The 16,421-nt window shown below is 41.9% G+C and overlaps 1 protein-coding gene across 8 annotated transcripts in view; it reads left to right on the forward strand.

Moving 5' to 3' along the window:
• The window catches only part of DST (dystonin), a 487,209-nt gene that overhangs the window by 349,256 nt on the left and 121,532 nt on the right, over positions 1 to 16,421 (forward strand). For 7 of the 8 annotated variants that reach the window (XM_081247515.1, XM_081247513.1, XM_081247514.1 and 4 more), the window contains 6 exons: positions 1,504 to 1,656; positions 3,740 to 3,973; positions 4,642 to 4,908; positions 7,974 to 8,522; positions 10,565 to 10,741; positions 15,546 to 15,669. In XM_081247515.1, coding sequence (XP_081103641.1) covers positions 1,504 to 1,656; positions 3,740 to 3,973; positions 4,642 to 4,908; positions 7,974 to 8,522; positions 10,565 to 10,741; positions 15,546 to 15,669 — 1,504 coding nt within the window. Of the gene's footprint in view, positions 1 to 76; positions 311 to 1,503; positions 1,657 to 3,739; positions 3,974 to 4,641; positions 4,909 to 7,973; positions 8,523 to 10,564; positions 10,742 to 15,545; positions 15,670 to 16,421 lie in introns of all 8 variants that reach the window. The other variant, XM_081247517.1, reaches the window with a different exon arrangement.

The raw sequence follows: 16,421 nt of genomic DNA on the forward strand, positions 1-16,421 counted from the left end.
ATAAATGTTATTGTTAATAGAAACGTTCTATTGTGGCTTAACTCACTGTTGGTAACTCATACTACTTTGTTCACAGAATGTGTTAAAAGATCTCGGACACACCAAAACGCAGCTGGAGACCACTGCCTTTGACGTGCAGTTCTTCATCTCTGAACACGCACAAGATCTGTCTCCCGCCCAAAGCAGACAACTGCTGAGGCTCTTAAATACAACTCAGAAGGGTCTCCTTGACGTGCAGGAATCAGTAACTACCCAGGTGGAACATTTAGAGGCTCAGTTACAGCTAGAACAAGATCTCGATCGTCAGAAGGTCCGCCTCTCTTTGCGGAGTGGGGATTCTTGGTATTTAGGTCTTCAGTGTGAAACCTGTAATGTAAACCCCAGGGGTTGTGGATAAGAGAAGACAGGAGAGATTTTCTGGACTGGCAATGAGTGAACAGGGTATAATATAGCGATCCTACAATATGTAAAAGTACTGTGTGCCATAAGAAGGCTATAATTAGTTGCTTTTAACTTTCATGACCTCCCTCAAACTACTGTTTTTAGAGGAGAGTTTTGATTTTTTTTCTAGGAGGAGAAAATGTGGATGCATTGAGAAATTTCCAGGGATAAATTGATGAACATGTGGATAGAGAAGGTTAAGGGTGTCTTTTCCCTTTGGGAGGTGGGCGGGCATGGCAGGGTAGGGCCAGGCTCTGGAGCCAGGCTGCCTGAGTTTACATCCCATTTATACCACTCACTTGCTGTGGGGCCCAGGGCAAGTCACTGAACCAGTTTTCTCATTGGGAAATTGGAAATTGTAGCAGTGCTTGCCTGGTAGTATTGTGGGCACTGATGAAAGAATTTAAAACCCTCAGGACCTTGCCTGGCATGTGTCAACATGATCTATGGCTATATGGCTATAGAATGAATAACTAGTATTTATATAAAAGGAAAACAAAAGATGCAATCTCTTAGGGTGATTTAACGAATTATATCGAGGTGGTCCATCCAATAGCAATAATGAGCAGAGGTGGGGATGGAATTAGCCACAGTGATTAAGGAGAGATATTGCGTGCAAGGCTCCTTTGATCACTTCTGGAAGCACAAGCATGGTCTCCAGCATGGTAACCTGTTTACACGTATCGAATATTTTAACAGACAAATCACGCCTAACTTCTGTTTTGGTATCCTTTTGCAGACTTAATTGTGTGTGTCGCAGGTTTCAAGAGCTTCAGAAAGTGGGCTGTTTCTTCCTGTCGGTCAGAAGCTCCATCTCTTACACATATGCGTGGCCAGTGTTCTGTTGAGCTGTGTCATCCAAACGGGATCTCCTTCCTTGTACATGAGACATGCTCTCACTTTCTGTGTCCCTTGCTCAGTGTGTACCCCACTGCTATCATGTTTACAGCATACTTAGGAGAGCTTATGTAGAGGAAACTTGCAAAATGTGTTCTTGTAAAGAGCTATGACAGTAGTGAGTTGGTGACCGCATTCACGAGGCTTTGCTTTTGCTCCCTTCAGATGGTGGAGGAGCGTCAGCAGGAGTACAGAGAGAAACTCCAGGGCATCTGTGACCTCCTCACCCAAACCGAAAACCGCCTCATTGGTCACCAGGAAGCCTTCATGATTGGAGACGGCACGGCTGAGTTAAAGAAGTACCAGTCCAAGCAGGAGGTAGAATCTAGCTTTGCATTAGTGGGTCGAGGTGATGTTAAGACTGATTACTAGTATTTGGAAAGCAGTTCAGGTTATTGGAAAGTAGTCATCATTTTAGCTTTTTGGAGGCAAAGGTGAACCCAAGGCGCCCCCAGACCTGAGCTTGAAACTTTATACAAAGAGTCATACGTCCAGCTCCAACAAGCCAGGTAATTTTCCTGGCTTTTTTTTTTGGTGAGACATCGAGTGGAGGTGATATAAAGGAGATTTGATAGTGGAAATACCTTGTATGATGAGTTAGAATCTGGATCTGTTGAAGCCCAACTCACTTGCAAATCAGGAGACATAGCCACGATTTGGGGTTCTTTTTCTTTCTTAGCCCCATCCTATTCCTTTCACTGTTCTCTGGAATTTGTTTTTTTTTTCACTGAAGGAACAAACAATAATGACAGATAAAGAAAGTTTTATTTTGGTGTCAGGAGAAAGAACATTCTCATTGTAACGAGATCACCCAGGTTCCAATCCCAGACTCTACACATTGTCAGCTTTGTAACTTAATCTCTCTGGGCCTCACTGCCTTTGCTCAAACTTCCACTGCCACGTTATTGTCAGACTTAAATAAATATTTTATGTGAAGTGACCAGCACAGTTAATGTCATATAGTAGTGGCTCAGTGAAGAGTGTCTCTTTCTTTTTTAAAAAATATTTATTTATTTTAAAGTATAGTTGATTTACAATATTATATTAGTTTCAGATGTACAGCACAGTGATTCAACATTTAATATTGGGTTGGCCAAAAAGTTCCTTCGGGTTTTCCTGTAACATCTTACGGAAAAACCAGAACGAACTTTTTGGCCAACACAATAGATGATACACCATTTAAAATTATTCTAACATATTGGCTGCATTCTCTGTGCTGTACAATATATCCTTGTGTTTTTTGTATTCTATACATAGCATTCATGGATTAGAAGAATTAATATTGTTAAAATGTCCATACCACTCAAAGAAATCTACAGATTCATTGTGATCCCTATCGAAATACCCATGACATGTTTCACAGAACTGGAACAAATAATCCTAAAATTTATATGGAACCACAAAAGACCCCAAATAGCCAGAGCAACTTTGAGAAAGAACAAAGCTAGAGTTATCATACTCCTGGATTTCAAACTATCCTACAATGCTATAGTAATAAAACAGTATGGTACTGGCACAAAAACAGACACAGAGATCAATGGAACAGGATAAATAGCCCAGAGATAAACTCACACAGCTATGGTCACTTAATCTACACCACAGGAGGCAAAAATATGCAATGGGGAAAAGACAGTCTCTTCACTAAGTGGTGCTGGGAAAACTGGACAGTATCTCTTTCAATTCAAATATTTCCTGGAAAAATTTGGGGAGGCTTAAAATAAAACTATGGAGAAAAATAATATGAAGAGTTAAACATAGTACTCTATAGAGAATGAAAGTGTAAAGGAGGAAAAATTACTTAGAGAACTCCAGAAGAAGGAAAGCTGTAACTGTTGAGGAGAGATCTTACTCTGAGCTTCCTAGCAGCTAGGGCAAAGAAGCAAACATTTTATTTTATAGAGTTCTGGTATTTAGAAGAAGTCATCATCTTAATATAGAAATTACATTAGGAATAATTTAGCTCATAACTTTGAGAACTATTTGTTTTTATCCTGAGCAGTACATATATGTTAAAATTAAATGTTTAAAAACAGAACAGATAATATTACCATGTATTTAAAAGCTTTTATAAATGTACTCACATAATGTAAAAAAATCTGGTATGTGCAAATCTGTATAGATTACATTTGTAAATACTTAATTTTCAGTGTTTTACAAACCACATCCATTTGTTAAACATGCAAATCTCATACCTTTCTTTAATGTTCTTTGAGGTTTCAAATTATATTAAATATTGTGATTTAAATAAACCAACTCAAATTAACAGTATTGAATATGCTTTTTCAACCTGTATGTGCTAGATTCTTCTCTGCACCCCCCTACCCCGTTTTAGAATTACAATTGTGGAAGAATTAAATAGGTAGTAATTTACTAAGATTTTATTTTTCTTTTGTGTTATAAGGAATTACAGAAAGATATGCAAGGAAGTGCACAGGCATTGGCAGAAATAGTGAAAAACACAGAGAAGTTCTTAAAAGAGAGTGGTGAAAAACTGTCACGAGAAGATAAGGCTCTGATTGAACAGAAACTTAATGAAGCTAAGATAAAGTGTGAACAGCTTAATTTAAAGGCAGAACAGTCGAAAAAAGACCTGGATAAAGTTGTGACGACAGCAATCAAGGAAGAAACGGAAAAGGTCCTTACTCAAATATGTGATACTCTGTTCTTACGGCTCTGTTGAAAATGATGAGTGTAACAGCACCTTGATTTATTACGTGGTATCAGGTGGTCATAAGTGATGATTAGCACCAGAGACTAGAATTCTGGGTTTTCATGTATGCAATTGACCAAATACTACAAAGTTTGAAGAATTGGCTTTGTTGAACTTTAAAAAAAAATTTTTTTATTGAGGTATAGTTGATGTGCAATATTATATGTGTTAGGTACACAACATAGTGATTCATAATTTTTAAAGGTTATACTCCATTTCGAGTTATTATAAAATATTGGCTATCTTCCCTGGGTTGTACAATATATCTTAGTAGCTTATTTATTTTATACATAGTAGTTTGTAGGCTTTGTTAAACTTTTAAAAACAATTTAAGTGGGATTGTCAGGCTTTCTACTTGTGAAATGTGTGAGGTCCATTAATTACAGTTAAAACTTCGGAATGTGTTTTTAAGAACAGTGGAAACTTCAGGGTAACTGCCTGTCGCTGTAAGGCTTAATTTCAGTGTGTTCAGTTTTCATTGTGGGTCTGGTTTAATTTCCCTACTCTGATTTTCAACGATTTAAGTATTTGCTTTTGGAAAGTCTTGCCTCGGCCCACGTTCAAGGTTATCTATTGTGACCTTTCCTGCCTAGGTTGCAGCTGTAAAGCAGCTGGAAGAGAGCAAAACCAAAATCGAAAACCTTTTGGACTGGTTGGCAAATGTTGACAGAGACTCAGGAAGGGCAGGGATGGAACAGAAACAGGTCATTGAACAGAACGGGACCCATTTTCAAGAGGGTGGTGGCAAGTCGGTGGTGGGAGAAGAGGATGAAGTGAATGGTAACCTGTTGGATGTGGAGGTTGACGGGCACTTAGGGACCACCAAGGAGAACCTGAACCAGCAGTACCAGAAGATGAAGGTGAGTGGTTTTCAACAGATGATCTTGTTAAAGTCTATTTTCAGGTCTGTAAAGACAGGAAGCACTTAACACGCGAGTTATCTTTTCAAACCTCAGGGACCCTTGAGAGTAAAGTCTTTGTTTTACGGTCATCAGTATGTCCATGTAAGTTACGGTGAGAATTCTAAGCAAGTGAAAAACAGTGGGAAATACATCACTGGATGTGGTGTTCTTCTCCATGAAGCAGAGTTGTAAGGAATTAATAGAAATAACAATAATAGCTAATGTTCGTAGAGCAGTGACAGTGGGCCAGGCACTCTTCCAAGCTCTTCCCATCGTGATTCATTACTCTGTTCATTTAGTTCTCCCCACTGCTCTGTCAAATGAGAATATCATTATTATGGTGATGAAATTATTATTATTAATGTTATTCTTATTCTCATTTTACAGATGGGGAAACTGTAACTTACAGAATGAGGTGTCTTGCCTGAGGTTACACTTTTAGTAAGGGATGGAGTTGGGATTTTAAACTAGGCTGTGAGCTCAGTCCCTCTGCTAAATTCCAGCCCGGGCTTGCTGTGCCCTCCTGAGTTTACTCAAGTTCTCTCCAGACTTCAGGTCATCTTTTTGGTGAAGGCTGTGGCTGAGAAGAGGAGTGAAAATTCACTGCGTGAAAAATCTAGGGCTAACATTAATGCTGCTACAGGAGCCAAGGGAACATTTGAAAGCCATTTTTAAAGAGTCACATAGTTGATCATTTTATTTCAGTGTGTGGCTTTTGATGGGCAGATGCCTGGGCCTCGGGAACATTTGCAGTTCTGCTGTTTGCCTCCGAGTCTTTGTCTTTGGTGTCTTGGGAATAGAATGCTTTCTGTGAAGCTCTTCTAGTACGGGAAGTAGAAAGGAAACCAGAAGAGCTGGGATATTCATTACATCACAATTTCAAGGGGCTATTCCAGAACCTGACTGTAATTGTGTCTTAAAATGAAAAATCTAATGAATTCCTAAAGGAACCTGTGAGTCAGGTACAAAGGAGTTAGGAAAGGTTAGGAACTTGACCAAAGGAGTGAAGAATACCAGGGTGGACCCAGACATACAGGTGCCTTACCGGAAACACTTGTTTTTAGCCACAGCATGAAGTTTGCCTTCTGGACTTTTCACTGCTAAGAGTAGGAGAATCTGAAAGTGCTTCACAAATTCCTGCTCTCCTGGCAAAGTGGAGAGATGGTCCAGAGGCTCGGGAGACACGAGGGCTCTCATACTCACTCTCTGTGCTACGTGTCCTGGGCCCAGTGCTTCTCCTCCTGCAGCCTGTCTCCCCTCATCTGTAAAAGGAAGGGATGGGTCAGGTGACTTTATAGGTCTTATATACATCTGTCTGACCTACCAGATGGAGATGGTGTATGAATATAATTCAAATACCGAAGAGAGAGAAAAGCCTGCGGGAGAAAAGTTATTTAGACAAAAGTATTTGTCCTGTGCCCACTGTGTGTCAGGTATTGTCACAGACGAGGGGACAAGGATTGATGAGTCTGTTCTCGGCTGGCGGCTGGGATCAGACTTCACGGGAACAGCTGTCCCACAGCGGTGCTTCTCGGCCCTTTTCACTTGATGGCATAGAGTGAGATTTTCTCAGCCCCTGAGTGCCCTGTTCTAGGTAGTGAGCAAAATAAATTCCCTGTCTTGGTGCTTGCCTGCTGGGGGGGTGACGATGATAGGGCAGGCAGTGAACATCCAAATTCTGTGGGATGCTGGAAGGTGGTAACTTTTTGCCAAGTTAGGTACGGGTGGGCGGATGGGGTGGGACCACCTTTCAGGGTTAATAGGCTCGTCAGAGTAGGTCCACACGAGGGGATGAGATTCCTGCAAAGACTCAGAGGAGGTAGGGGTTGCAGGCAGGTGTCTGAGGGGAGAGCCGGAACCGGACAAGAGAACAGCTGGAGAAAGAGGTCCAGACGTGCCCACGGGTTGGGGTGGGGTAGAGGTGGGAGGCCGAGTGTGTGGTGTGGGGATGGGGAAGGGCCAGGTCGGAGAGGGAGCTCGGAGGTGATGGGATCAGGCTGTATGGCTCCACGTAAGCCATTACAAGAAATGTGGAAGATGGCCCAAAAGGATTACTATGCTTTTTTTTAAAAATTGAAGTAGAGTTGATTTATAATGTTGTATTAGTTTCTGCTGTACAGCAAAGTGATTCAGTTATACATATGTATGCATTCTTTTCTATATTCTTTTCCGTTATGCTGTTTACCACATTTTAATGGCATATTGGGGTGGATGGAAGAAGCTGGTTATGGCTGGAGAGGAAGGGACTCTAGCCGCTGAGGCCCACACGGCTGAGGGCTGAGGGCGGGTAGCTGTGCACACCTGTGACCTTTCTGCCCCACACCTGTGACCTGCCAGACGCTCTGCTCTTGCCTCCAGGGTGGACTTTGATCCCTGACATGTGCCGGGCTCAACAGGCAGCGTTCTCTGTGTGCGGTTTCCTGTGCTCCTTTCAGCAAACCTGTGATGTGTAGGGTTAATGTCCCCTCTTCCACATGCAGGAAACTGAGACCCAGTCAGCTGAGTAGCTCCAAGATGCTCCTTTATTATACGTGTTCCTCTAACTTCCTTTGGGCTTCTCCGAATGTATGTTGTTCTTGCTTACTGATTATCGTAGTGTTTTTATAGGTTTCAAATTATAGATTATTTTTTTCCTATTAAATATCTTTTCAGGATCATTTCGTAAGAAAAAATATTGTACTTCCTTGATCAATAATTAGGTAAAGACATTGACAGTCCCTTCAGGGGCTCGTAAGGAAGGGATGAGTAAAATGAGAGCACATTGTAGATGCTTGTTTTAAGGCTGGAACAGAAATTTGTTCCATTTTTTCCAAACTTCTCAAAAACAGTACTTTCCAGAGAAGATTGGAAATTTTAAAATTAGATTTTAAAATTAGCTGCTCACAAAGCAGCTTTTGCTTTTAGGAAGTTCACCATTAAGAGGGCAACAGTGGGCACCCTAGACAGGTTGATGGGAAGCAGGCCTGTGGGTCCTGGGTCTGTGGGTCCTGCATCCACGTGATGCCTGATCTGCTCTCCCGCAGGCCCGGCACGCGGAGCTCGCGGCCCAGCACCAAGCTGTCCTTGTGGCCACCCAGGCGGCCCAGGCCTTGCTGGAGAAGCAGGGCCACCACCTCTGCCCGGAAGAAAAGGAGAAGCTGCAGAGGAACGTCAAGGAGCTGAAGGCGCGTTACGAAAGCACGCTGGCCGAGTCGGAGAAGAGGATGCGGCTGACCCACTCCCTGCAGGAGGAGCTGGAGAAGTTCGACGCCGACTACGGCGAGTTTGAGCAGTGGCTGCAGCAGTCAGAACAAGAGCTGGAGAACCTGGAAGCAGGTGCCGATGACCTCGGTGGTCTGACGGCCAAACTGAAGAGGCAGAAGAGCTTCTCAGAAGATGTCATTTCACACAAAGGAGACTTGAGGTACATCACGATCTCTGGAAACAGAGTGTTGGAAGCAGCCAAGTCTTGCAGCAGGAGAGAGGGAGGCGACCGGGTGGAGCGGGGCCACCTGGACACCTCTGCCACCCACAGGGAAGTCCAGGGCAGGCTGGACCGCGCCACTGACCGCTTCAGGTCCCTCTACACAAAGGTAATTTCATTTTTTTAAAATTGAAGTACAGTCGATTTACAATGTTATGTTAATTTCTGCTATACAGCAAAGTGTTTCATTTATACATATATATATATTCCTTTTCATATTCTTTTCATTATGGTTTATCTCAGGATATTGACTATAGTTCCCTGTGCTATAAAGTAGGACCTTGTTGTTTATCCATCCTTATATAATAGTTTGCATCTGCTCATCCCAGACTCTGAATCCTTCTCTCCCCACCCCACTCCACCTTGGCAACCACAGGTCTGTTCTCTATATCTGTGAGTCTGTTTCTATTTCCTAGATAACTTCATTCGTGTCATATTTTAGATTCCACATATAAGTGATATCATATGGTATTTGTCTTTCTCTTTCTGACTTACTTTACTTACTGTGATCATCTCTAGGTCCATCCGTGTTGCTGCAAATGATATTACTTTGTTCATTATTATGCCTAAGCAATATTCCATTGTATATATGTACCACGTCTTCTTTATCCATTCATCTGTCGGTGGACATTTAGGTTGCTTCCAAGTCCTGGCTATTGTAAATAGTTCTGCTATGAACACAGGGGTGCACATCTTTTTGAATTATAGTTTTGTCTGGGTATATGACCAGGAGTGGGGTTGCAGGATCATATGGTAGCTCTATTTTTAGTTTTTTAAGGACCCTCCATACTGTTCTCCATAGTGGCTGTATCAATTTACATTCCCACCAACAGTGCAGGAGGGTTCCCTTTTCTCCACACCCTCTCCAGCATTTATTTTTTGTAGACTTTTTGATGATGGCCATTCTGACCGGTGTGAGGTGATACCTCATTGTAGCTTTGATTTGCATTTCTCTGTTAAATAGCGATGTTGAGCATCTTTTCCTGTGCCTCTTGGCCATCTGTGTGTCTTTGGAGAAACGTCTATCGTTCTCCTTCCCATTTTTTGATTGGGTTGTTTGTTTTTTTGTTGTTGAGTTGTATGAGCTGTTTGTATATTTTGGAAATTAAGCCCTTGCCGGTTGCATCGTTTGCAAATTCCGTAGGTTGTCTTTTCATTTTATTGATAGTTTCCTTTTCTGTGCAGTAAGGTAGTTTCATTTTAAGGCATGAGGAGTCTGTGCGTGTAGTTTTCGTTCTGTCCTCTTTAGTTTTGGAATTAGAAGCAAGAAATCTGAAAACTGAAGCAGGGAAAATAAAGCATTTTCATCCTACTTCCCTCAGTCTTATTCATCTGCTTTACTTCTGAAAAATATGTTTAAAGATTAGGAACGTAAAGTTATTTATTAAGTTCATTTGGGGTGATTTCCAGGCAGCCCTAGCTGTAAAACTCTGTAATACCTCTTTTGCCCAGCAGGTGGCGGGTATATTTTGACTCTAAACAGTGGTTTGCTGTTTGCAGCCTCTGAAGCTTGAGAACTGAAGCTTCCTCTCAGATAACCCCCTTCACGAGGAATTCGTTTTACACATATATTTGGTCTGTGTATTATTTTAATACTTAATGGCTAACAGACTGTTTCAATTTTATTATTCTCGTGGACCAATAAGAGAATTTTGTTTTAAAAAAAGCAAAACTGAGAAAACATGTCCCTGTTTAGAATATAAGCTGACCAGGCTGCACAAATGTCTTGAAAAGCATCGTTGGCTGTTGGCCTTGGCTTCCTTCTGGTCTAGATTATTTGCCCTCCTTGTGTTAATCAGTCTTGTGCAGCATATAGAAGTGATTTATGAATCACCTTGAAAACCTTTCCATCTGATGCATACTGTACACGTGGTGTGTAAACTCCATGGAGACGAGCCCCCTCTGATGATTGACACCTAAACCCTTCATTCTGGATTAAGATCCAGCCCTCGTGCAGATGTTTTTGAATTGGTTAGTTTTTGACTTGTTAGAGGAAGCGTCTTCTTATAAAGGAGAAAATCTTCACCCTACAGTTTTTGCTCACTTTGGTTGAAATCTGGTTTTTCACAGGTGGTGTAACCCATAGGTCCTGAAGATTATATATAAAAGTAGTGGATTTTAATCCCCACCCTTCTCTCTTTCGATTTTCAGTGCAATGTCCTTGGGAATAACCTCAAAGATCTGGTGGATAAATACCAACACTATGAAGATGCTTCGTGTGGGCTTCTCTCTGGGCTCCAGGCTTGCGAGGCCACGGCGAGCAGACACTTATCTGAACCCGTTGCCGTGGACCCTAAAAATCTGCAGAGGCAACTAGAAGAAATGAAGGTAAAAAAAAGAGGAAAAAGAGAGATCCAGCCCCAAGGTAGTCCCATGGAATGCCCTCCACTCTCCCCCACTTTTGTGATCATTCCCCCAAGGTCAGAGGAGGAAGGGATGGGAAGGTGTGTGTCTCCCTCTGGGGGGAGTTACAACTTGATGTCTGTTCGTTTCTCTTTCTTCTACTGTGGTTTAGCTGGTCTGACATTGCTGTCATGGTTCGTATTCCCCACCTCCTCATCCCCAGGCAAAGACCAGTCCTGCCTGGGCCACTTGTGACCTTTACACTTTTTTTTTTTTTTTTAACTTATTATTTTATATTGGAGTGTAGCCGATTAACAACGTTGTGATAGTTTCAGGTGCACAACAAAGCAACTCAGCCATACATATACATATACATGTACCCATTCTCCCCCAGACTCCCCTCCCATCCTTGTTCATTGTCTTCTCCTGCATTACCACCAAGCTCCACAGGGCAGATGCTTGGTCTGTTTTGTTCACTGCTGTATCCCTGGGCCCTCGTAGGTCCTTGATGAACATTTGTTCATGAATGGACCGGGGGATGGAGGGGGTGTCACTGTCACACTCCGTGTGGGTTTCTGTTGGGTTACCCCCAATTCTCAGAAGTACACACTTCAGTTATCACCTTGCCCACTTCTCAGAGAGGCCGCCTGCCCTTTTGAACATTCAGACTTGAGGGGGGAATTGTGTAAATGTCTCAGCCCCACCCACAGTGGCAGAGAGAGTCTAGCCATTTCTTACATTCCAAGCATATTTTAAAATCCTCATGTGAGGGGAGAGAAGTTTTGAAAAATTTTATTCTTCTTCCATATGACCAATAATTTTGAGTTTGAAAGTTTCATGTCTTAAATCTTTTCTGTGCTTCCTTTTAGCAGGTGGGTAGCAATAGCTCATTTCTGCTTAGATAGAAAGCAAACACGGTAATGCCAGGGAAACTACTGCCTTTCAGAATTTGGTTGCATCTGTTAGTTACAGAGTCAGAAATCATTATTGTGCGTTAACAAGGGAAACAGATACCCTACTGACTTAGCTTAATGTTAGGTATTGCCTGAGACCAGTGTCTTCTGGCTGGAAGAAAGCTGCCTTACCCTGGGGTGAACTGTGATAGGTTAAGGCCAAGCAGAGAGAAGGGGGAGGAAGCGTGGGGTGAGAGGAGGGAGGAGGGGCTGGGGCTGAAAAGATGGAGAGCTCTGTGTTTTCCTGGGCTGGAGTTTACCCAGCGCTACACAGGCACCAGGGCCATGTCCTGGGCCAGGTCAGCCCTGAGTTGATGCAGCTTCCCCACTTCAGGGGTGCATTTTCAGTCTTGAGGCTTTTTTTTTTTTTTTTGGTTTGTTTTTTTCTCTCTCTTTCCGACAAGCCCAAGAACAGATCTGTCTTAATAAAGCTTTCGGTCCCCACGGGACGACGGGTCCAAGGGCAGTATATGTTGGCAGAGGAGATGGTGTGACAAAAAGGCCATTATTTTAATAGGAAATGCCAGGAGCAGCATAATTATTAAGATTGCTTGTATTACATTTAATTAGGAAGTTAGGTATTTTTAGCATCAGAAACTGTGAAATAGACATAACACATTTTAAGTTAGGTCTGTATTAGCAAACTGATTTACATCCTGTGTAAAAGTAGTTTTAATTAACTAAAGCAAAACAAACAAACAAAAAAATGAAATGAATGCTATGGCTTTTTAATGAAATGGAAACATGGATTAATTGTAGAGCTGGAATACTACCTTGGTATGTGCTGAGGAAAAAGACTCCTCTAGTCCTCAGGCAGCCAAAGAAATAGCAAAAGAGTGCAGCGTCTCTAAGGCGAATTCATTCCAATTAAGCCACAGCATAATTTTAGAATTAAATGCGTGATTAAAGTTGTTCCTGGCATATGGATGTGTTTTCCTCAAAGATGATCTCAGAAGGTAGAGAGGATACATTTTTATGAGGATTAAGGAGTCTCCATATCTTTCATTTTATTACCAACATCTTACAATCATTTTTCTTTTAACAGTAATACAAACACATAAGACTACTACCAAACAATCAGGCTTTTCTACATTTACAATACTAACTTCTACTTATATTCTGTTGTATGATAAATGTAATTTGGGGCACCCAGTGGGTACATTTGAAACATTTTTGGCCAATAACACATTGCTACTAGCATTATTTTTAAAGTGGCTGTTGGCTGTGTTGTCAGCAGCCTGATACCCCTGGGCTAGAATGATGCTCTTCATAATCAGTGGACAAAACGAGATTTTAGCTTCATACGAAGCACAGAAAGGCAGGATCCTGGGACCCTTCCAGAGGCCTGGGTTTGGAGCCAGGCATGGGGCCAGGTAACATTGACAACATCAACCTTCCAGGCTTGCTCTGATCTCTGGGAGGGTGATGAATGTCGGGAAACTTTTATGAGCTGGACGAGTGCCCACGGCTTTGTAAACTTCACCCTTTTCTGGTCCAGGCTGGAGAGCAAGGTCATCATCTTGCAGTGTTCCCTGTCACAGATGCTTCTTTCATGTTTTGATTTCATTGAAATCCATTAAAAACAATATATGGCACCCATTTGAATACTTTAATCTGCAGTTTTGTCCCAAAGTAGTGTTATAAACCACTACCATAGCTAAATTAAAACCTGATAACGTTAGGAGCTAAAAACTACTGACTCTCTTGAACATGATTATGAAGAGAAAAGGCATGGGATGTTTTGAAGAGAAGAGGTGAAGAAGAGGTGCTTTTCTTGTAATCCATTTCTAAGTTTTAGGATGGTAGGTAGGGCCATCTTTGGTACTGGATGTTTTATAAAACCATGATCACTTTTACATAAATTTATTCATTCAGAGACATTTATGTTCTAGGCCCACTGTTAGGGTTTTAACCCCTTTGTGTCTTCAAAAAACCTATGTCTGTCCTTGGGGAACCCACATTCTAAAAAATAATTTTGGGAGGTGCTTTTAAATTTATTTCATTTCCTATATAACTGTGTGATGCAAATAAGCTGTACGTGTGGCTTAGACTTCAGTCCGTTATAGGTCAAGTTCCTATTTTGAGGAATTTCTTACACTTAACTGAAACTAAACTTGTGGGAGAATTTCCCAAACTGATCACTCTGATGCAGATTCTTTGGCCTCTTAGAACAATTGTAGGATCTGGTATTCAGATCACAGATCCCATGCTGCTCATAGATTGTTGGGCCTTTGGACATATGCACAGCTGCCTGTATATTATCACAGTTTCTTGGATATGAGAATTAATTGAGGAACATTTTGCCATTGGCTTTAGACATTTGCTTTTTGTTGTTGTTGAAGGCTGAAATGGAGGGGGACCTTTTAAAACCTTACACTTGATATCTTCATTTATTTACTTATTCATTCAGTTGTTTATTCCAGAAACTTTCGTTAATGCCATGTGCCCAGCACTGGGCTAGGCAGTGATAATAGAAAGCTGAATACTATCAATTTCTAGTTCTCAGGGAGGTTCCAGTTTGATAGAAGAGACAAATCAGTGCAGTGTTATTCACAGGGCATGTGTGGGAGCTTCTGGGGGCAGTGCTCCAACTCGGGGTGAGGAGAGACAGGGAAGGCCTCCTAGCTGAATGTTACAGGTAAGAGCCAAGCTCAGGGTCGCCTCCCAAGGTCTGTGTGTAGAGATGCTAGGGCCTTGGGTCCAGCAAGAGCAAATCGCTGAGGGATAGCTGTGTCATGGGATGCTTCTGGAACAGGATGGGGAGAAAGATGAGATTGAAGATAGAATTAAGGAATAGATTCCCTTGGACAATTGATGGCAGGCTCCAGTATCCCCTTTATTCTGAAGCAAGAGGAAGCTATGAAAGATTTTAAGAGGGGAGTGGTGTAGTCAGGTATGTATCTTCCATAAAACATATCAGGGGCTGTATCAGGGGAGAGACTGGAGGCAGGGGCACAGTTAGGATGCTTCTTCCAGTTAAGTGAGAGATTGACCTGTAGTGATTCAGAAATACAGAACCAGAGCCAGATTTGAAAAAAATATTAAGCAGGTGAAATTGTCAGGGCTTGTGGTTGGTTTGCAGGTGGGAAGGAAAGAAGAGGCTCAGGTACCACCTGGGTGATGATGCAGCCCCAGGAGGACGCCCAAGTCCACACCTTCCCCATGACCTGCCCCAGGGCCACCCCATGGAGGAGGCCCCTCCTCCCTTCCCAGGTCCTCCCCCCTCAACCTTTTTCTGATTCATCTTTGGCACTTACCACTTCCTGCCTTAGACTAGAAAGATCCCCATGGGTAAGCTTTGTGTCTGTTTGATTTTTGTATTTTCACAAAACGTAGCAAGCTTTTTTGTAATTTGTTAGATGTTAAGTAACTTTTGTTGCATTAATGGAAATAAATATGACTCAGCATTGGGTCAGGATGTGCAAGTCCTTAATTATCTCCTTCCCTGGAGTCAGAAATGGTCTCAAAGGGGTTCTGCTGCTTGTGTGTTTTTTACTTGTCTTTGTTTTCTGGTGGTGTGGGGGTATTGTGTAGAGTCTGGGAGTGGGATTGAGGGGAACTCAGGCTGAGGGTGGAGGGTTTCAGGATCAGGAATCAGGCCGGTTATCATGAGCATATGCTGAGGGTTTATTCCAGGACTGAACTTGAATGTTCCCGACTGGCTGATGGTTTTGCTAATGTCACTTTATAACTGGCCTTATTCTAAGAATTCTGGAGTAAGCTTCTACTGATGACACGTCTGCTCTGTCCAATTTATCTTACTGTGAATCTTTTTTTCGTACTGGAAATCTGTTATTTAGTCCTACTGAATATAATTGAGGCGTTCAATCCTCCAGGCTCTACAGGGACAGATATCAAGTCAGCAGGTGGCTGTAGAGAAACTGAAAAAAACAGCTGAAGTGTTGTTAGACGCCAGGGGATCTTTACTTCCCGCCAAGAACGACATCCAGAAAACACTGGGTGAGTGTGCATTTCCTCGCGTCTGGTCTTACGTGTCCGTTCTAAATGCAGGTCTCATAGTAGACACGGAGACGTCGCTCGCTGGCATATTCTGCGTCACTCTGTCCTTTCACTGTGAAATGGCCCTTCTCGGTCAGGGCAGAGGCACGCCCTCCTTGGCAGGTGTATTAGGATCTTGGGAGTGGGGACTGGGCTGTGTGGTTTGCATACCTAAATTTTAATTTTTTATTTAGAAAAAATATAGCAAAAACTTTTTTAAAAATTTAAATTTAATATTAGAGTATAGCTGATTTACAGGGTTGTGTTTAGTTTCACGTGTACAGCAAAGTGATACAGTTACACATATACATATATCCATTCTTTTTCAGATTCTTTTCCTATATAGATTATTACAGAATATTGAATAGAGTTCCCTGTGCTGTACAGCAGGTCCTTGTTGATTTTATCTATTTTATATATAGTAGTGTGTATTTGTTAATCCCAAACTCCTAACTTATCCCTCCCTGCTACGTTTCTCCTTTGGTAACCATAAGTTTGTTTTCGAAGTCTGTGAGTCTGTTTCTATTTTGTAAATAAGTTCATTTGTATCATTTTTCTTTTAGATTCTACATGTAAGTGATATCACATGATATTTGTCTTTCTCTGCCTGACTTACTAAACTCAGTATGATAACTTCTAGGTCCATCCATGTTGCTGCAAATGGCATTAGTTCATTCTTTTTTATGGCTGAGTATGATTGCATTGTATATATG

The sequence above is a fragment of the Mesoplodon bidens genome (genome assembly GCF_964165515.1).
Source record: "Mesoplodon bidens genome assembly, chromosome: 10".
Classification (NCBI taxonomy): domain Eukaryota; kingdom Metazoa; phylum Chordata; class Mammalia; order Artiodactyla; family Ziphiidae; genus Mesoplodon; species Mesoplodon bidens.